This window comes from Alnus glutinosa, chromosome 13, assembly GCF_958979055.1.
Source record: "Alnus glutinosa chromosome 13, dhAlnGlut1.1, whole genome shotgun sequence".
In the NCBI taxonomy this organism is placed as follows: domain Eukaryota; kingdom Viridiplantae; phylum Streptophyta; class Magnoliopsida; order Fagales; family Betulaceae; genus Alnus; species Alnus glutinosa.
This window is the reverse complement of record NC_084898.1, coordinates 11,790,782-11,813,640: the sequence shown is the minus strand read 5'-3', so window position 1 is coordinate 11,813,640 and position 22,859 is coordinate 11,790,782. Positions and strand designations below refer to the sequence as shown.

The 22,859-nt window shown below is 39.7% G+C and overlaps 1 protein-coding gene and 1 long non-coding RNA gene across 2 annotated transcripts in view; both read left to right on the top strand.

Moving 5' to 3' along the window:
- The first annotated feature begins 245 nt into the window (after positions 1-245).
- Positions 246-22,859, top strand: part of LOC133854966 (uncharacterized) — a 29,419-nt gene continuing 6,805 nt past the window's right edge. The window contains exons 1-6 of the mRNA XM_062291247.1: positions 246-502; positions 1,217-1,292; positions 1,469-1,579; positions 7,739-7,855; positions 19,934-20,284; positions 22,336-22,658. Coding sequence (XP_062147231.1) covers positions 246-502; positions 1,217-1,292; positions 1,469-1,579; positions 7,739-7,855; positions 19,934-20,284; positions 22,336-22,658 — 1,235 coding nt within the window. The remainder of the gene's footprint in view (positions 503-1,216; positions 1,293-1,468; positions 1,580-7,738; positions 7,856-19,933; positions 20,285-22,335; positions 22,659-22,859) is intronic.
- On the top strand, positions 2,453-4,253 carry LOC133854967 (uncharacterized). Its single transcript, XR_009896897.1, has 2 exons — positions 2,453-3,612; positions 3,935-4,253. It is a non-coding gene; the product is annotated as an uncharacterized LOC133854967 (long non-coding RNA).

Sequence of the window (22,859 nt, the reverse complement as noted above, 5' to 3'; positions counted from 1 at the left end):
GTGAAGCGCAGAGACGTACGAAACAATCTTCCAAGTTCCAAACGTTTCATTTCAAAAGGTAGTCAGTGAGAGAGAGAGAGAGAGAGAGAGAGAGAGATTGATTGGAGAGATGAATTAAATTCTCACATTGAATGCTCCCAACGACTAAAAGGGGACCAAATTAATTCCGAGCAGAGCAGCTTCGTTGTCCGTGGACCTCTGGGTAAGTGTTAGAAATTATTTCACATTTCATATTATTTCTCTCAATGAAAAAAGAATTCCAATTGTCAATTAGACACCCAAACCAATCAACCAAAGCAAACATACCCATTTCAGATCTCTCTCTCTCTCTCTGTGTATGTCTTGACCCATTAGAAGAATACGAGTACTTTGGTGGATTATCTGTGAGCAAAAAACTGATGGGTGGTTTTAGTGTTGTCCAAAAAGCAGCAGCAGGAAGTGGGAAGAGAGAGAATGGAGATGGAAACTCATATGTCCATTCCCAACACAGACGCTCTAAGAGGTATAGTTGTCAGACTTATTTGAGCATTGTTACTTACTATTTGTGGTCCTTGTTAACTCAAAATCTTATAGTAGTCTTTTTTTTTTTTGGTGGCTTTTGAGTTCAGTTATTATTTAGTACAAGATTTCATTATTGTCTTGTTTCTAAAAAAAGTTTTTGGGAATGGATTGTTTCATGCTCTAACGTATGTATGGTTTCTCTTTAAGTATTTCAAGTCTTTGAAGAAATGATTATATGGGAATTTGGCGAGTTTAAGTAATGTGGGATTTGTGGGGTAGAGGTTTGGAAGCTGAGGGATGATTCGCCTGTCCATGTAAAAGAAATTCATGTGCTTGGATAATTATATTTGATGATATGTAACTATGCAAGAAATCTATCAAGAGCGAAGTGAATGTTTAAAGCAACATATTTGGTGAGATGTTCTCAATTATTGTGTGTGTGTGTTCTTCCTCCCAAGTTTGTTTCCATTAAACTTCTCTCGGTTCTGAATTAAGACTCTTAGCAAATGATTGATGAATGATAGAGTCCTAGTGAGTGCTCTGGTGAAAAATAATTCATGTGTCCGATAAAAAGAATTGGGATAAGGCTTGTCAAGCTAAGTAGTTTAGGATATTCTATAGTCTGATACACTGATCCTTAACTCTTCTCAGACATTAGAATCATCATATTAGGGTCCATCCTTTTTTACACTATAATTCTGTCTTTTCCTTTCAGTGCTTCTGACAGGAATACAACTGTTTCAAGAGGTGGAGTTTTGCATTCCATAAAGCAGGAGCAGAATGAAACATATGTGAGACCACAGACCTTACTTATGTTAGTAATCATCTCACGTTATTGTTTTTATACAAACAACTATGCTTAAAATCGTAGGTGAATGCAGCCTAAAGCTATATATCATAATCTTGAATAAGGACAAAAAATAAAATCATTTAAGTTTTTTTGTTTCTTTTAATGTGAACATAACAGGTGTTACTGCATTCAGCATGTGCTTCCAGGGGACATAATCGTCTGGATGACAATGACAATTATATTAACAAGAATACTTCATCAACTCACCGGGCCTCCTTGGAAAAAGATGTAAGCACTGGAACAGGGTTTCTTTCTGTCTTTACATTAAGATGTGGGTTTAGATGAATTCTCTATATTTAATTTGAAATGCAGGTTAAGATCATGAGATGAATCTTTTGTGAAGTTGTCTTTGCTATCAGTTCAGAATCATCCTTTACCTATCTCTTATAAATACAAAACTGAATTAACAAACTCAAAGATGTGATGGCTTAAAAATTTTATTTTCTTCTGGGGAGGAGGTGGTGGTAAACGGACATGGAAGAATTCATAATGCAATTCCCTTAGATTAGATGTGCAAGAACCTTGTATTGGTTACTAAGAATGTCAACATTATATGAAGATTAAATTATGTGTTTTTCTCTTTGTTGTAAATTATGGTGAAGTATTCAAGTTATATATGAAGAAAACTAGCATCTTTCATAGAATATGCTGTGCATGAATTAGTAAAATTTACTTAAAGTATATACGCTGCACAATAATGTATTGAATTGTAACACCCCCATCCCGTAGGAAGACGATATTACGCATCGCTCAATCAACAAAGATATAAGAATTTCATAAACTGAAAATTAAAGTAAACCAAACGTTTCGTAACAATTAAAAACTTAATCCATTGTATTAGTGTTATTACAACTCTTCTCATTAAAACTTAACCATTAACACTTAGTCTTAACATAGAAGCTGTAACAAAACCAACTAATATGCCAAGTGTACTTATTCAAATCCTCTTATAGGTGAAGGGTTCTGACCTTGATTTCCCTGGCTTGTAGAACTATCCACGACATCATCTGAGTTTTTTTAAAACACAAAAACAAAAGGGTGGGTCGAATACTTAGTAAATAGATACATCATACAGTAAATGAAGTTGGAAACAATTTTCATTTTCAAAACATCCAAAAAGTAAGAGTAAAACATTCGCAAAACAATTTTCATTTGCAATCCTCAATCCGTTGTTTCTCGCCTCTCTTCTCTCTCTCTTGCATCCCTTCCACTCTCTCCACCCTAGCGGTGGCGTTTTGTAGTGCGTCACGCTAGGGCTTGTTTCTTTCAGAGGTGCTTTCATCAAAGTTTTCATCGGTGCTTTTCTGGGGTCGGTTTTTGTTTTTGTTTTCATATTCAGGCTAGAGCTTTCATCAGAGCTCTTTCATCTTCTCCAACGGGCGGTCTCGTGAGTATTTCGCCGTGGTGTTTCTTTTTGAGGCTTCTCAGTTAAAGCATACATGGAGCGTCGATTCTCTGTGGAAGCAAAAGCTTTATACTTTTTAGTGAAGGCTGATGCGTTTGAGATTTGCTTGGAGGAAAGGAGGAAGCGGTTTTTTGGTTTTATTTTTCTGGGTCTCCAGTGTTCTGTGTGGTTGTTGGCCACAGTAGAGGAGGCGCTGAAGGAACCAGTGAAGAAGGATTTTGTCAAGTCCTACTGCGAAGATGTGAAAGCATTGATGGTTCGTGAGGGTGGGAATAAGGCTGGTCGTTACCTTGAGGTGGTTGTCTTTGTTGAGGGTGGTCGTAAAGGGGTTATTTGGCTCCCTGAAGACCGTGAAGGATGGGCTGGTCTTAGGTTGTGGGTGAGTTGTGGAAGATGCTTACTTTTTCAAAGGCTCAGTCGTAGGTTTCTTAGACATCCGCATCAGAGGGGATACAGAAGGGGGGTGTTTCGTCCAGTCGTCTGGGTGGGGTTTCTCCATCCTTTGCGGAAGTGGTTTGGGGAAAGCTGTTTCTCGTGTCAAGCATCCTAGGCTATGGGTTTTGGAGTTAGAGTTGCGTGGGTTGGATTTGCTTTCGGTGGCGTGGTGTAGGGTGGTCGAAGACCCGAGAATGGCAGTGAATTACTATGATTTGGAGGAGCAACCGCACGGGTTGTTGGAGAAGAATAAGAATCCAGTTTGTTTCCATGGTGGCGGCGTGGCTAGGAAGAAGATGAAGCTAGGGCTTTATCGTTTGTGGAAGAAGCTTCTAGAGTGGCTTTGGGCTGCTTTGGACCGGGTTTCAACTTATGTCTCGATTGGACATACCTGCTATTGCATCCTCCTTTGCTCATACTGGTAATTTAGCTACTGCTCTAAATGCATCTGTTACTCATTCTGATGTCCTTGGGTCATTGACTCTGGTGCCTTCGATCACATGACTAGTATGTCTCCTTTATTTACGTCATATAACCCTTGTTCAGGCAAAGAAAAAGTTAGAATAGCTAATGGTTCTTTGTCGCTAGTGTTGGGTAAAGGGTCTATTTCTGTCATGCCCTCTATGATCTTGTCATCTGTTTTTCATGTACCTGATTTTGCTGTTAATCAATTGTCCATTGCCCGTATTACCCTCGAGTTGAATTGTCGAATAATTTTTTACTCATATTATTGCTTCTTTCAGGACCTAGTAATGGGGAAGATGATTGGCAGTGGTAGCTTGAGGGATGGCTTGTACTACCTTGACTCTCAGCCCAACACGCAAGTTCGGCTCATACAGGCTTATTATTCAGTTCAGGCGGATAACTGCACCTAAAATCTAGCTCTGACTAATCGCGATTAGGGCATCCTTCCTTTTTAATTTTGCAACACATGTTTCCTTCTTTATTTGTGCATAATAACGTTTCTAAGTTTCAATGTGAAACTTGTGAACTTTCTAAACACCATCGCTTGTCTTTTTCTCCTAGTATCAATAAAAGTGATGAGCCTTTTGTTCTTGTTCATATTGATGTGTGAAGCCCTTCACGGGTTGTTTCTTTAACTGGTTATCAGTGGTTTATTTCTTTTATTGATGACTTTCCTCGGACTACGTGGGTTTACTTGTTAAAAGAAAAAAGTATTGTGTCCTCTGTGTTTCAGAAAATGGTGCAGACCCAATTTAATACCAATATCAAAATTGTTGGTTCTGGCAATGGAGGTGAGCATATGTCTAGTGATCTCATATTGTATTTTCGTGAGCAAGGCATTATACACCAAACCACTTGTGTCGATACTCCGCAGCAGAATGGTGTTACTGAACGAAAAAATTGACATCTTTTAGAGGTAACTTGTTCCCTAATGCTTGATATGCATGTTCCCAAATCTTATTGGGGGGACGCCTTGCTCACTGCTGTTTATCTCATTAATAGAATGCCTTCTTGAGTCTTAGAGTTTAAAATACCCCTTGAGGTGTTGTCCCTACCTTTCTCTACTTCAAAAGGCGTCTCTCCGAAGATCTTTGGTTGTGTTTGCTCTGTCCATATTCATGGTCCTGCTCAGGGTAAGTTAGACCCTTGAGCCCTCAAATATGTCTTAGTGAGCTATTCTCCTACTCAGAAGGGGTACAAATGTTATCACTCCCCGTCAAGAAAACACTGCCTCAATTGATGTCACTTTCTTTGAAACACAATCCTATTTCTCTCCATCTCAAACTCCTCTTTAAGGGGGAGTCAGATTGAAGAGGATTTTTTTGACTCCATTACTTATTCCTAATCTTATGCCTGAGTAAAAGAAACAATAGCTTAGTAATGAGTCTCCTATTGAACCTACTGATAAGTCATCTGCGCTTCCTGTGGAAGAGTTGAGTTTACTCTAGACACCAGAAAAATACGACCATTCCTCCTGATGCTACATGCCAACATCTTATCTTGATTCAGATGACACTACTATTTCTGATATGAATTTTGTAATACTTGTTGTTGATGATATGAGTCTACCCATTGCACGTCGCAAAGGAGTTAGGTCATGCACACGCCATCCATATCTAATTTTGTTTCCTATCAACATCTTTCACTATCATATCGTTCCTTTGTGTCCAAATTGTCATATGTGTCTATTCCGAGAAATCTACAAGAGGCACTTAGTGATCCAAAGTGGAGATAAAAGCTCTTCACAAAAACATGAGTTGGGATCTTGTTAAATTGCCTAATTGGAAGATGACAATTTGGACAAACATAAGGCCGATCAAACATAAGGTCGATGGTTCGGTGGAACGATACAAGACCAGATTTGTTGCAAAAGGTTTCATACAAACCTATGGGATTGACTGCGAGGAGACATTTGCTCCAGTAGGAAAGATGAATTCAGTTAGAGTTCTACTTTCTATAGCTACAAATTTTTTGACTGGCCTCTCCATCAATTCGATGTAAAAAATGTATTCTTCATGGAGATCTAGAAGAAGTATACATAGAAATTCCTCATGGACCGGAAGATTCATCCTCAATGGGAAAAGTATGCAAACTAAAGAAGGCTTTGTATGGTATAAAACAATCTCCAAGAGCATGGTTTGAGCGGTTTTCCCGGGCTATGCAAAGTTACATGCAGATTCAAGTTGATCATACACTTTTCATTAAGTATTCCACTTAGGGAAAGATAACAACTTTGATTGTATATGTTGATATTGTCTTAACATGTAATGATGATGGGGTGATACATAACCTGAATCACTCTCTTGCCAATGAGTTTGAAATAAAAGACTTGGGCAGTTTGAAGTACTTTCTCGGCATTGAGGTAACAAGGTCAAGGCATGGGATATTTATCTCCCAAAGGAAATATGCTTGGATGCAAAAGCCACTGATAATCCAGTAGACGTAAATGTTAAATTGGGAGAAAGGAAGATATCAGCGATTGGTTGGTCGAATGATTTATCTATCTCACACCCGTCTAGACATTGCATATGTTGTTAGTGTGGTAAGTCAATTTATGCATTTTCCACGAGAGCCTCATATAGAAGTAGTTTACCAAATCCTTCTCTACTTGAAATCCTCACAATGTTAGGGACTGCTGTTTTCTAGATGATCATTTGAAAATAGAAGCCTATACAGATGCAGATTGGGCTGGCTCAATTATGGATAGACGGTCCAAGTAAGGGTATTATACATTTGTGGGAGGTAATTTGGTTACATGGGTAGCAAGAAGCAGTCAGTGGTTGCCAGATCCAGTGCAGAAGCAGAATTTAGAGCCATGGCTCATGGATTGTGTAAAACATTCTGGTTGAAAATACTCTTAAAAGAGTTTGAGTTTGACTTTAAGGATCATATGAGATTGTATTGTGACATTAAAACGACAATTAGTATTGCTCACAATTTGGTCCAACATGATTAAACCAAGTATGTTGAAATTGATCGACACTTTATTAAAGAAAAACTTAGAAACGCTATCATCTGCACACCATATGTGAAGACAAGAGAACAACTTGCGGATATTTTGACAAAGGGAGTGTCTAGTAGTGTTCTTCATTCAGTCTTACGCAAGTTGGGCATGCGAGACATCTATGTCTCAACTTGTGGAGGGGTGTTGAAGATGGAAACTACGGACATACTATGATTTTATTCTCCTTAAGTTATATTGATTGTAATATTGTCTTTATTTCTTTCTATATTAGTCTATTGGTTTCTTCTATTTAACCCTGTGTAACTGTATGAAAAATAACAACTAAATAAGAATTTCTTCTTCCCTCTCTCGGTCTCTCTTTTCTACTTATTCCATGCAGTCTCACTACCTTGTTAAGATAAATAAAGCTTTGCTAGTTTATCCATGGAATAAGTCATCTGAATAGGTATAAAGTGAGCGATCTTTGACAAGAGATCTATCACTACCCAAATAGAATCCGGACCTCCTGGTGTCTTTGGAAATCCTGTCACAAAGTCCATACCAATCTCGTCCCACGTCCAAACTGGAAAAGGAAGTGGCTCTAATGTCCCTCCAGGTCTCTAATGCTCTGCCTTGATTTGTTGACCAGTCAAGCACTATTTCCATGTGAGAATTTGTGGGGCTGAAACAGGCAGCTGTTTAGAGTAACTTTAGGGTATTAGGTTAAAATCTGGAGGCTGATTAGGGTTTCAACTTGGTTAAAATCTGGAGGTTGATTAGGGTTTGTTTTAGAAAGAAAACTTTCCTTTTTGGAGAAAAATTCAGCTGGCCAGATTCTGTTAGGTTTTAGACTAGACAATTATTGACTTTTTTGTCCTTTATAAGTCTTTTTCAGCCCTCTAACATACCCCCTATTAAACCCACGATATTGAAAGAGAAAATTAAGCAAACATCTACCACACATTGATATTAAAAAAGTATCAATGTGAGAAGTATTTATACATATACTGTGAGAAGTCACGTGTACTAAAGATACCACTGAATAATGTTTAGAGTGCTGAATGACCAGCCCTAAAGATAACATAAATGAATTATCATTATTATGGTTCCATCTATAACTGTATTTGCTGGTTTACAGATTGAGCAGCTGCAATTGCATTTACAGCAAGAGAAATCTATGCGCCTAATGCTTGACAGAGCAATGGGCCGAGCTTCAAGTACTTTATCTCCTGGACACAGGCATTTTGCTGTTCAGGTAACTTCGCCTTTGATTTATACTTAAAATTCCAAAGAGCTATTTCTGAACTTTTCAAGACTTCCTCTTTTTTATCTGTGCACACATAATATAAGTAGGTGCTTATCTGTATGTTTGCTGAGTAATTACCCTTTTCTTTCTGTATTCTTTCTAACCAAGGCTTGAACTGTCATGTTTCATGCTCATCAGGTATTCTTATGAAAATATGATGTAATGCTTAATTAGTCTACTGCACTTTAAGAAAATATATTACTAAACAATTCTGATTCTAGGCTATCAAATCCCATTATGAATCTTATCATGCGTTTCATAAAGGACATTCAAGGAAAAACTCAATTATGTGATTCAATAATCACTTATTTTCCTTTTTTTGATTATGTTCTTGATACTAGTATGCAACTCCCATAAAAGTACCTGCACTCACTTATTTGATTTAGTGCTATAATGATGCAGCGGAATGTGTGAGATAAAGAGTTAAGCAATATTAACTCAAACAATTCATGAATCTTATTTAATAATTGACAACTGATAAACAAAAGTCTGAACAAGGCCTTTTTTTACGTTACACTAAAAAACCCTAACCCTAATGACAATTTATTCCGAAAATACCTTTTGAAACAAACAAAATATACAAAAATTCTTGTGAAAACCCTAGTAGTCATGTTGTCTGGCGTGTTGGTCGAAGTGGCAGTTAACCATCATATCAACTGGTGGACATAGGTCGACCGATCTTGGCCGATCTTCGACCAAACCTCTCGGATTTTTATATGATGCATCGCTTGATTGAAGGTTGGGTTGACGAAATCATTGACTACTCAAATCCTGTTTGGCTAGTTCGAACGAGCTTCTCTTCGGACTTTCTTCCACTCAATTCCAACCAAGTAAACTTCCATGAATGACCCCCTAAAATTTTCTACATCAATCCCCTCCACTTCAGGAAAACTCGTCCTTGAGTTTATAGGTTCTAACTTTCCACGATCTATCAGTATTCCAACATTACTTTCCACGATCTTCTAACTCTTCACCCTTTTGCAACGGCCAAGAAATAACGGTGTGGCTCTAAAACATCCTTAAGATCTAACCTAGATCCATCAAAGAAAATTTCGCTTGCCAATGATCCTCATGCTTTGTATTGAAGGTGATCCTGTAACAGGACCGAAGTTTTGTTGGAAAATCAGTACAGAAATAGAAGGAAAATGAAAAAGAAAGTAAGAGAAATGAAGAGAAAAGAGGAAACTTGATTAAAGGGGCCAGTTCGAGATGGCAAATCTCCAAGTTCTTGGCAATTCAAGGAGCCAAGGGCCTCCACAGTTCACAATGAACAAGATACAACAAAATGAATAAACTTGGCCCTTTCCCTCTTTTTTTGTACAATTCAAGAATGCAGCTAACATAACGACTAAAACTACTAACTACTTCACAGCTACTTCACAGCCGTCTACTACCAACAGATTCACCACATGTGATAATCTCCTTTCTCCAGCTTGCAACATCTTCAGCTGCTACTGCACTTGATACTTCTATGCCACATGTCAGAGCTCCCTGCAGCCACGTATACTTCTAGGAACTGACTTGTTACAATACTCCCCCCTTTAAAGCACCTTGCCCACAAGGTGCGGGTAGGCTTGAGCTACCTTGTGATATTCTTCACAGGTGGCATCTTCCTGAGCTTGTCCGGTCCAGTGCACCAAAACTTCAATGAAAGCCCGGTTGTTGTGAGGTCTGGAGCGGCGAGGCAGAATAGCCATAGGCTCTGGTTGAACGATTCCCTCCATGTTCACATGGGGTAACACAGGTAGAATAGGGAAATTGGCTCCCAACTTAGGCTTAAGTTGAGATACATGGAAGATTGGGTGTATCCGAGAATTAGTAGGCAAGTCAAGCTCATATGCAACATCTCCCACTCTTCTCAACACTGTAAAAGGATCATAAAACCTCGGAGCTAACTTCAAAGCCCTTCTAGTAGCTACTGAGGTTTGTCTATATGGCTGAAGCCTTAAATAAACCTGTTGATTCACCTCCAAAGTCCTCTCACTTCTTCTCAAGTCAGCAAATTTTTTCATCCTTTGCTGAGCTTGTTGTATATTTTGCTGCAACAAGGCCAAAATTTGTTCCCGAGTTCTAAGTAACTCATCAACTGCAGCCACATTTGTAGTACCAGGGACATAAGACAAAAGTCTTGGAAGAGGTTGGCCATAGACTGCCTCATAGGGAGTCATTTTAATAGAAGCATGCCATGTTGTATTATACCAAAATTCAGCCCAAGGCAGCCACAACCGCCACTGTTTTGGCCTATCTTGAGTAAAGCACCGGAGGTAGTTCTCCAAGCACTTGTTGGCTACTTCAGATTGACCATCCGTTTGAGGATGATAATTGGAACTCGTCTTCAAAGTGGTACCCTGTTGTTTAAACAATTCCTTCCAAAAATGACTTGTAAAAGTCAGATTCCTATCAAAGACAATGGAGGTTGGCATCCCATGCAACTTGAAGACATGAGCTATGAACAATTGAGCCACTTTTATTGCTGGATAAGGATGAGCCAAAGAGATAAAATGGGCATACTTGGATAGTCTATCCACCACTACCAAGATTACTGAATGGCCATGAGAGAGGGGTAAGCCTTCAACAAAATCAAGGGAATTGTCTGACCATATCCGGGTAGGAATGGGAAGTGGTTGCAACAATCTAGCAAGTGAAGTATTCTCCTGTTTATTTTGCTGACAAATAAGGCATTCCTTAATAAACTTTTTAATGCTCATCTTTATACCCCTCCAATAAAAGTCTCTTCTGGCTCTCTGCATAGTCCTCTCATAGCCTGAATGGCCTGCAATTGGATCACAATGCACATAGTTGAGAACCTGTTGTTGCAGTTGAGCAGCCCCACCAACATGGATCCTACTATTCTTAGGCTTGGCAATTCGGGTTCACGGGTCGGGTTCGTGTCAATCCGATCGACCCGATCACACAATCGGGTCCAACACGAACCCGACCCGACTATTAATCGGGTTGAAATATTAAACCCAACATGACCCGTATATCAACCGAGTTACTCGAATACGACCCGGATAACCCGTTGTGAAGAAGAAGAACTGAAGGAGGCAAGAGCCAAGAATCTTCGTGCCTTCGTTCAAGACTCTGAATCGTGACAATTGTCCGAAGAAGAAGAAGGATGAAGGATTGTCTTCGACTCTTTGTCTGAACCCCAATCCGCGTACCCACCCCAGAACGGCAGAACCCCAATTCACATTGCAGTCACAGGAGAAAACCAAACAGGCAAACAACACAATCCGGCTAGAGAAGCAATCCAATCCGGCGATCCCTGTGGTTTCCAAATCCAGATCGCACGGGAAACCGTGTTCACAGCCAACAAGCAGTCAAGCACCAAATCTAGGGCTCCCAAGTTCGTGAATTGAAAACTCAAAAAGACAGCGCTGAACCTCAGACGGCGTGAACGGTGAACGAGCCGTTGGGAGCGATGCCATTTTGGAGGGTTGCTTGGTGGAGCTCTGCTTTGACTTCAAGAGCTGAACTTTGACGGTCGTGGCTGCGTGAGGTTTCTGGTTATATTTCCTGATCGTCGAAGTTTCTGGTTATACACAAAGAAATATAACCAGAAAAGGCCCGGCTAGGTTTTCAACTTTCCACCGTTTCCTGAAGTTTATTTATTTATTTATTTTAATATCTAACCGTGTTATAATCGGGTTGACCCGATTATGACCTGAACCTGATTACCCCAAATCCAAGCCCTATATTTTCGTGTTGTGTTGTGTTCGTGTCAGGCTCGTGGGTTGTGTCAAAAATTGCCATTCTTATACAATAAAAGACCCTGCCTCAAAGAATACTTCTGAGGGTCCAAAGCATTAGAATGCCATTGAGTGACCAATTTCACAAGCTCTGGATCCTGTTGATACTGAAGCTTCAAATTCTCCACCCACTTAGCAACTGAAAGTGAAATGGAAGAAAGTGTAGCTTCGATTTCCCAACCTTCTCTTCTGGACAAAGCATCCGCTACCTTGTTATCCACCCCTTTCTTATAGTCCACTCTAAAATCAAAACCCAAGAGCTTAGTTAACCACTTCTGCTGAAAAGGAGTGCCCACTTTTGCTCAAGAAGGTACTTCAAACTCTGCTGGTCAGTCTTCACAACAAAAGGACTACCTAAAAGGTAAGGCCACCACTTCTGTACTGCAGTCACAAGAGCAAATAACTCCTTCATGTACATGGACATATGCAAGGCTCTTCCTTTCAAGGCTTTACTCAAAAAGGCAATAGGCCGATTACCTTGCATCAACACAGCCCCCACACCCAAACCACTAGCATCACACTCAATGAGAAATGGCTCCTCAAAGTCTGGCAGAGCTAAAACGGGAGCTTGACGTACTGTAGAATTCAACTTCAGGAATGCTTCTTTAGCTTCCTCAGTCCACCTAAAAGCATTCTTCTTAAGCATGGAAGTTAGAGGAGCAGCAATAGATCCATAAGCAAGGATGAATTTACTGTAGTAGCCTGTTAGGCCCCAAAAACCCTCAAAGCTTTAATGGTAGTGGGAAATGGCCTATCCCCCATAGCTTTGATCTTCTCTAGGTCAGCAGAAACTCCATCTACAGAAATGATGTGGCCTAAGTACTCCACTTCTGTACACCCGAACAGGCACTTGGACCTTTTAGCGAAGAGCTGATTAGTCAAGATATTAACAGTGATCCTGGGATGCTCTTTATGAATTTCTGGAGAAGAACTGAACACTAATATGTCATCAAAGAAGACCAAGATAAATTTTCGGAGGTAAGGCCTGAAGACATGATTCATCAAGCTCTGAAAAGTGGAAGGGGCATTTGTTAAACCAAAAGGCAACACTAAAAATTCATAGTGACCTTCATGAATACGAAATTGTCTTGGGAATATCTTGTTCTACCGCTCGGATCTGGTGGTATCCCGACCTTAAATCAAGTTTACTAAAAATCCTTGCTCCACATAGCTCATCTAGCAACTCATCAACCACATGGATAGGAAATTTGTCCTTAATTGTCACCCTATTCAGTGACCTATAGTCCATGCACATCCTCCATGTGCCATCAGCTTTTCGGACTAAGAGAACAGGTGAAGAGAATGGACTAGTGCTATGGCAAATGACTCCAAAATTCAATAAGTCCTTCACAATTTTTTCAATTTCTCCTTTCTGGTAAAAGGGATATCTATAAGGCCTCTCCGACACTGGACCAGCACCTTCAACAAGTGGAATAGCATGATCATGCGTTATGTGGGGAGGAAGACCTTTTGGCTCTGCAAATACATCCTGATATTCCAGGAGTAGGCTGTCCAATAGTGTCTGGTTATCACTATTTTGAGGACATTGTTGTGCCTCACTGGTAGTTGCATCTGTATTCTCCAATAATTGGAGGTCTCTTATTGGAAAATTTGAAACTAGCAGCATCTTCCAAACTTAACTGTAGCCCTTGCAACAAACCCTGCAACATGCAATCTGCATGGCCATACTGAAACTTCATAGTAAGCTGCTGGAAATCCCAAAGAATGGGACCTAAGACTCTCAACCACTGGATGCCAAGCACAATATCACACCCGGCCAGGGGAAGGACATAAAACTCAATCTGAAAGACAGCTTTCTAAATTTTTAAGGGCAATGCCTTGCTTCTGCCAGGACTCAAGACTTCCTGTCCATTTGCTATCTTAACCTTGATGGCTCGGCCATTCTGCACCTAAATGCCTAAAACTCTTGCTACATGAGCATCCACAAAGTTGTGGGTGCTTCCTTAGTCTATAAGGATGACAACTTGCTGATTCTTCAAGACCCTTATCAGCCTCATGGTTTTAGGACTAGGACTGCCCATGATGGCTTTGAGAGAAATCTCAGGTGAGTCATCTATCCTGCAATCTTCCAATTCCTCTACCATATTATCTTCCTCAACTGTCCCCACCTCCTCTATCATTAAAAGTTTAGGGGTTGCACAAACATGTCCTCAGGTCCATTTGGAATCGCAGGAGTAACATAAACCCCTCTTCCTCCTATCATCCATTGGGGCCTGAGTTATTTTTTGAACAGGGACTAATGCGCTATCCGAATTACCAGAATTCCCTTTCTGAAAAGAGGACTAGGCTGAAACTGTTGTGAACTCCTCTGCAGTTGACTTCTATTACCACTAAAACCAACACCCTTATTTCCACCTACTGTAAATTCAGCAGTACCCCCAACCATGCTACTTTTAAATGGATTGGAAATCTAGGGTCGGCTGCCTTTAGCATTATTCAGGATATTCTCTTCCTGAATCTTGGCTAAGGAATAAGCTTCTACTAAGGTATTTGGATTAAGCATCCAAACAAGAAACCTGATTTCAGGTTTAAGACCCCCCAAAAAACAACTCAATTTATGGTGTTTGGGCAAGTCATGTACTCTATTAGCCAAAACTTCAAATTGACTCTTGTACTCCTCTAACCCCCCTACTTGTTGGAGTTTGGATAGTCTCCATAGGGTCATACACTTACCAAAACGAATTCTAATGGCCTTTGTAAATTCAATCCAACTATTGAGATTATTAGTACTACGGAGTTCTTGAAACCAAATCAAAGCCTTACCTTCCATGTGAAAGGCTGCAAGATTGAACTTCTGCTTGTCTAGCATAGCATAGTATTCGAAGAACTAGGTTGCCTTGTAACACCACCCAATCGGATCCTCGCCGTCAAATCTTGGAAAGTCCAACTTCAGTGATCTTGGACGGATAGAGTCTCCCTCCTGCCTAAATTGATCGCCATTGTTGTTATGCGATGTACTTGCAGATTGATCCATAGGATTCTTATTCTTGGACGCTCCATTAATCATTTCCTGCATTTTCTTCAATAACTGCTCCTGAAGCCGCTGCATCGAATCCTCCATTGAAGACACTAATTATTTCATTGAATCTTTCATTGAAGCTACGTCTACTTGCATATTGACCAAGGCCCACTGGAGTTCATGAACATTTGGTTCGTTTTCTGCCATTGAACGGGTTTTCATGAATTGAAATAAAAATTATAGGAAAGAAAGGAAGAATGGAAAGGAATCGTGGGCTCTGATACTACTTGTAACAGGACCGAAGTTTTGTTGGAAAATCAGTACAGAAAATAGAAGGAAAATGAGAAAGAAAGTAAGAGAAATGAAGAGAAAAGAGGAAATTTTATTAAAAGGGCCAATTCGAGATGGCGAATCTCCCAAGTTCTTGGCAATTCAAGGAGCCAAGGGCCTCCACCGTTAACAATTGACAAGATACAACAAAATGAATAAACTCGGCCCTTTCCCTCTCTTTTGTACAATTCAAGAATGCAACTAACATAACGACTAAAACTAGTAACTACTTCACAGCCGCCTACTACCAACAGATTCACCACGTGTGATGATCTCCTTTCTCCAGCTTGTAACATCTTCACTCGCCAGCTGCTACTGCACTTGATACTTCTATGCCACATGTCAGAGCTCCCAGCAGCCACGTATACTTCTAGGAACTGACTTGTTACAGATCCATCCACCCAGGCTACTTTACCTCCATCGAAACAATAGAATCCATCAACACTTACTACACTTGAGTGCAGGAAGGTATGGTAATAGGCACTTTTTTTTATGGGCATTCTTCTAATATGGTGCTAAATTTTTAAGTGGGTGCGATCATATTAGCACTAATGTATTGGATCCCATCAGAACTCCACAGTTAAATGTGTGTGCACAAAAAAAGTACTAGGAAGAGTGACCTCCTAGGAAGTCCTCGTGTTGTAGCCCTCGTTTACTTTATCCGGGGGGGGAAAAAAAAAAAAAATCTCCAATGCCTAGATAAAAAATCATCTTTTAATTCCCACTAGGTTTCAAAATATTGATAAACATCTTTGTTTTATTAAATTATTAAGTTTACCATTTTCTATTAGCTTACTTTTGGAATAACTAGTGATTTAACATGGTATTAAAGTAGAGGTTGTGAATGCGAACCTTGACTCTAATGTTTATCCCCCTCATTTCAAGTAAATATTTCACGTGTTAAGGCTCAGTGATTGAGGGAGAGAGTTTGAGCGCACACTTGGAGAGAGGGGGTTAGTGTAACAGCCCAATCCCACATTGGGAAGATGAATGGCCCACATAAAGTGGGTAGATTGTAAAGGAACTCGTGGGTGCTAAGCCCCACATTGGATCCTTATTTGGTGAGACTGGACTTTATAACTTATTTGAGGAAGCTCCAAATTGACTAGTCATTTTGAAGTTATAGCGCAGATGTGGCTAACACTTTCCTTGTGTCATTTCAAATGGTATTAGAGTTACGTAATAACGGCATGTGGTACTGAAACACTGCATAACGTGGCCCTGACAAGGACATTAGAGATTTGAGGGGGGGCGGGGGATTTTAATGCTATAGTCCGACATTAGGAAGATGAATAACCCATATAGAGTTGGTAGATTATAAAGGTATTTATGGGTACTAAGTCCCTCATAGCCTCATTGGTTTCTTACTGTCAAATTGAACTGAATAATAACTGAAATAATAACGGAAGCAAGAGAGAAAAGAGACAGGGAATTTACGTGGTTCGGTCTATGACCTACGTCCACAGGGTAAAGCCCAAAGGGCTACATTGTGCTCTTATAAACTTGCCTTGTCTACAATACAAAGGTTCCTATTTATAGGGTTTAGAGTAAATACTAATATGGTAATCAAATCCCCATGATTTGATTACAATTCAACGTAAATAGAAAATATTACAATATCAACCAAATAAAGAATATATGGAAAATATAATATATTTTCCATATATTCTAACATCCCCCCTCAAACTCAAGATGGAAGATTCTGAAATCTTGAGTTTGATTATTCTTCTTTCTCTGAAAACCTTGAACGGGAACTACTCCCCCTGAAAACCTTGAACGAGAATTACTCCCCTGAAAATCTTGAATGGGAATAACTCCCCTGAAACCTTGAACGGGAATTACTCCCCCTGAAAACCTGGAATGAGAATTAATCTCCCTGAAAACCTGGAATCACCGATTAGAACCGGATCATACCTAGAACTTGAAAACCTGGAATCACCGATCAGAATCGGATCATACCCAGAACCTGAAAACCTGGAATCACCGATCAGAATTAGATCATACCTAGAATCAGCCGCTCACATAGAATCGGCCGCACTAAAAAGGGGACTTCCTCATTCGGAACCTGTCCACGCCAACGGATTCCACAACCGTGGAATGATACCACACCAAGGGACCACATCAGAAACGGCCAACCACACAGAAGAGAGGAGCACCCACCGGAAACCCACTCTCTGATTCACTCGAAATACTACTTAAAAACTTTTTTTTTTTAAACTCCCGGAAAAAAAAACACCACACCACACGTCGCAGAAAACACACTGCACCACACTGCCAGAATAACACCAACACGCTGAACTGCAAATAAGACTGCACCGAACTGCACCAGTCTACCACTCCAGAACTGAGATCAGAACCGAGAGAGAAGACCCTCCAGAAATTCACGAGAGATCCACGCGACCAGAAATTCACACCAGAAATCCACACCCATGACACCGACACTCACCAAGGAATGAATAACACACTGATTTCATCCTTCCTCGTTCACCGGAAACTCATAGTAGGCCACGGGAGGCCACTCCAGAAATTCACGACACCCACGAGAATAACACTCTAAACAGAAATTCTCACAGGAGTTCACGACAAACTCCTTCAAAGAAACACAAAACCTGCCTTTTTCTAACACACTCCACGAGTCCATAGGATCGCACCCTGTTTCACCGCACCAACACCTAACAGCACCAAACCCTCCAGGTTCCACGACCCACACAGATTCGCACAGCACAGAACACCAAACTTCACTGCACAGCAACCGAAAACTAAAACACAGGAACCAACCCCTCCACAGAAGAACAGTAAGACAGCAACCGAACTGTAGAACCCTCCAGAATTATCGCACCTAGAATCAACACAGAACAACACCGATAGCTAAGGCGCTGCCTAAGGACATGCTTCTTTCTCTGGATGCAAACAACTTTTGGCCACTTCATAATAGCCCACCACACGTTGAACTGGTTCTGAAACAGCCCACCAAAGGACACCTACGCTCTCCTAAGGAATGGAGAACACGCCCAGAAAACGCATCAAATCAACGCCGACAGTAAGAACACACACGCTGCACCTGTAGCCAAACCGAAATTGTCTTCTCCAAAAGCTGCCGGAAAGACACCAAGACTGCACATAAACGCCGGAAACGCTTCTGTCCACCATAGATTGCATGAGACAACCTCAACAGAGATTGCCGGCAGTCATCCAGAAATCGTTGGACCACCAGAAATCTCCAGACCGGAAATCGCACAAACACACCGCCAACTGGACAGAATCACCCAGAAACAGAATTTCCAAGAAACATCCAAAGGGACTGCCAAGAAACCAAAAAGAGGCGGCGGTCGAGAACTTCACAGAAACAGCCGACTTGCTGCTACCCAGGAACGGCCGACCAAACACCAGGGACTGAACCGCCAAAAAAAAAATAGGGACGTAATCAAACAGAACACCAAAGGAACACTTTGATACCCACTAACCCAGGAAATTGAAAGACTAAGAAAACCTAATTTAGATGATTTGTGGCTCTGATACCATGTCAAATTGAATTGAATAATAACTGAAATAATAACGGAAGCAAGAGAGAAAAGAGACAGAGAATTTACGTGGTTCGGTTTATGACCTACGTCTACAGGGTAAAGCCCAAATGGTTACATTGTGCTCTTATTAACTTGCCTTGTCTATAATACAAAGGTCCCTATTTATAGGGTTTAGAGCAAATACTAATATGGTAATCAAATCCCCATGATTTGATTACAATTCAACATAAATAGAAAATATTACAATATCAACCAAATAAAGATATATTTTCCATATATTCTAACACTTACTAGGTGAGACTGTGTTTTATAAGTGATTTTAGGGATCTCCAAATTGACTAGTCATTTTGGAGGACAATGTAGATGTAGCTATCGCTTTTCCTGAGTCGTTACAGTTAGAATCGTAATTAAATTCACTATTTCCTATATGCTTAAACTTTTAGGATAACCGGTAATTTAACAATCTCTTCTATCTCCACCAACCACTTGCTTCATGTAAGGCTTCAGGAGATCTTCCTTTTCAATTCGTTTTTCTTTGGATACAATCACCTCCAAACTTTTCTTCACATTTCTACCAATTGACACATTGTTACTTTCTTTCAGCCCTTGTCCATTGTCCTTCACATTCATGACATAAGCTTGGTACACCACATCATGAAATTTTTCTGTCCAATTGGTCTTTACCTCTACCTCCAAATAGAGGCTTAGCACCAATTGTAGTTGATTGTCCCTCCACTTTTTAAGTCTTGGGTGTTTTGTTGACTCTTCTTGCAAAACCATGGCAATTTTTCACTCACCCCACATGAATAAGGAAACCCCAGCCGTCACGTTGTTTGGTAAGCTGGTTGAAGTTGCGGTCGACCGTCCTATTGATTGGTCCACATAGGTCGACTGATCTTTGATCAATGGTCTTGGGTTTTCGTATGATGCATCACTTGATCAAAGGATGGATCAACCCATTGGCCACTCAAATCCTGCCAGGCCTGTTCGAATGGGTTTCTCTTCGAACTTTTTTCCACTCGATTCCAGCTGCGTAAACTTGCGTGAATGACCCCCTGAAGTACTTACCCAAGAAAAAACCCCCTGAAGTTTGGCCGTTTACCTTTGAAGTACATATTTCCTGTGTACAAACTTGTAGGACTAAAGAATTTTGACCGTAACCATTGGGGTTCACGGGTGTTTTTACTAATGCAATTGTGAGTCTTTTAAAGTACTCCAGCTTTGACTTGCTTACAAATTGGACTGACTAGCATGTGAATTTTCCCCAATACTTGCTAAGTGGGAAAAGTGACTTGCATACTTTGTGAAAATTGCTCTATCTACTTATGCTATTAGTATAAGTCGTGTATATTTTGATGGCTAGTTTAATATCTATATTTTTTAGCAATGAATATGGTGAGTTAAGCAGGGAATAACCCTAAGATTATTGTCCAATGTTCAGACAAAGGAATTGATTTCTGAAATTGAATTACTTGAAGAAGAGGTTGCAAACCGAGAGCAGCATGTTCTCTCTCTCTATAGGAGTGTCTTCGACAAGTGTGTTAGTCAGCCACCTTCAGGGCAAAACTCAGGCATGACTTCTCCAGCCCATACAAAGCAAGGGTCCAGGAAACATCCAAGTATCATTTCAAGTGCATTTTGTTCCTCAAAAAAGTTTCCATTGCACCCTCTGCAAGCTTTAGTTTCTATAGATGACCCATGGAAAAGATTCTCCAAGACTAATCATACACCACTGCCCAGTAGCAAAGGCAACAACATTGATTTTGAAAAGGCTTGTTTCGACCCAGCTAAGGTATGATATACACATATCTTCTTTTTCATTTTGCAAATGTACATTTGAATGTTGTTAGTATGCTGTACTTTTCCTTAGTTGAAGTCATTGGTCATATCCACAAAAGAGTATAATCTTATACAGTTACAAAGTTTTAATATTAAAACCTTGGGTTTTGTCTGAAACAAAATGTTTTTCAAATTCATTTTTTATCCTTTTTTATGCTAGTTGATGGTTAGAAAAGCTATGAAGAGAGTTTCTAAGTGTTTGTAAATGGAGATCCTATCATCTCTGCCGCTTCTGCCATGATCAAGTATAAGAATAAGTCTCATGTCTCTTTGTGGTTTGGAAATGGGGAGTTTCTTTAGGGCTGTTTGTAAGACTTAACAAGTGGGCTTTCTATTATTTAATCATGATCCTTATCTTTTCTGCTGTTTGTTAGCACCAGAGAGGCACGCAATGTGATTTAGTTTTATTAATCTACTGAAATCTCCAAACCCCAAGAGGCAGCTGAATCGGCAGGGGGCCACGCCTCATAAAGCGGAGGTCACTAATTTGAATTTCTCATTCAAAAAATAAAAAGCTACTGAAATTTCCAATCAATTCTGAATTGGTTCTACAGTTGATTGCTCCGAATGAAAGCGCAGTTGGATCGATCTCGTTCTAGCTCGATGAATACCATGGAAATTCAAGGGAAAAGTAACTGGAATCACCACAATTTAATAGAAAACATTTTGTGAGTGTAATTTTATTTCAATCTGATAAAGCCAATCAAGTACATATTTATAGGGACTACTTAGCTTTCTTGAAAGATTCTTTTAAGAAAATGAATTTTTTTTTTTTTTTTTTTTTTTTTTTAAAAAAAACCCTTAAATTTTCTACGATTTTGCAAAATTAGGGTCAATGTCTAAATAGTTAAGGACTACAGGTCATTTGCCTTGATTTTTAATGATCGTGCTTTTTATGAAATTACAAAGAAAAACTGTTCTACATCATGTGATTAGGCATAAACCTGGCTGTTTACTTCATAAAACTTCACAGCAGCTCCACAGGCTTTCGGAATGTGAAGGTTTTTTTTTTAAAAGATAGTGGGATTCTTGTTTGGGTTTTTTAGTGATTAAGTCCATGTAACTGTCAAAACTTTGGATTTCTCCACACTGCAGTATTTTTGTTGACTGAAAAGAGGGTCTGTAAAAAGGAAACTACAAACTTAATCTGGGTTTATGGAGTGCTTATGATTAGAATTATCTATCCAAAAGCATAGAAGTGAATTCTTTTATTCGACCCTGTGAACAAATGCATCATGAGATGAACCTATGTGCCTTGGGAAGGGTTTCAGTGTGAAAAATATGTGCATTTGAGTTTCACTGTGCAACTGGCTTCTGGGTTTTGCATATGGTCTTAATGGCTGATGGACAGAAGGGCTGTTTTAACCATATGTTGACCAAATGTATATAAGGACTAATCCAAAGCCCAAAATAATCCAATTATGGAATCAAACTAAGTGCATTACTTAGTTCTGCCATGTTATAAGTGCAGACATCTAGTGCTGGCCCATCAAACTCTCACTTAGGTTAGGCTGCTGCATGATCAGCGTAGGCTTTTCCAATATGTGATGTAGATGAACACGAAAGTTAAAGTTCATCAAGTAGATCTTTGGACATCTTAAGGTTAATAAAATCATTCTATTGTGTCTACAGAAATATTGTTGTCCCCATCCACCCACCCCCAACCCCACAATTGAAGCAAATACAAATCTTAACATGTATGGGATCATATTAGCATTGCAGAGAGTGACATCATTTTGACCTATTTCTGATGAAGAAAAATTTCTTGCAGTGAATTTATTTATTAGGTTTTCATTTACATATTTTGTGAACTCCTTAACATATAGATTTGTGCCTTCAACTTTTGTAGAAAGACAAAATGGATAGATTTCCTTTCTATGGGACATCCTGACAGACTTCTATGTTTGCAAATCATTATGTAAAAGTTAATATCTACCTCATGTTACTGGTTGCCATATAATGCCATGCGGTTGTCCAAACCCTCTAATCTCAATTATTTGTCAGGTAAGGGAAAAGGTTCCAGCAATGGAGAAAACATCAGTGCTGCAAACTCTAAAAGATCATCTCTACCAGTGCCCAAGCAAGTTATCTGAGGAGATGGTCAAGTGCATGGCTGCTATATATTGCTGGCTTCGTAGTGCAGCATCTGTAAATACTGAAAAGAACAGATCACCTTTGATGTCAAGGTCGTCCACGAAGGTCATACAGCCTCAATGTGGTATTGGAGAGGACCGGCATTGTTCTTGCAAATCAATGATTGAAATATCTTGGATATCAACCGATAAAAGCCAGTTTTCTCGTGCTTCTTATGTCATCAACAACTACAGGTTACTTCTTTAGACAGTTATGATTTTCAATAATTATAAATTAATTTCCAATAATTGTAACTGTAATTAAAATAAAAAGTTGGCAGAGCAGATATTGAACTGATTCATCTATCTTGAGAACACGAAGATGTTTATTAGGGCATCATTTGGTGCAAGTTCCACTTGCTATTTTTTTTGGGCGTATGTGTTGTGATTTTGCAC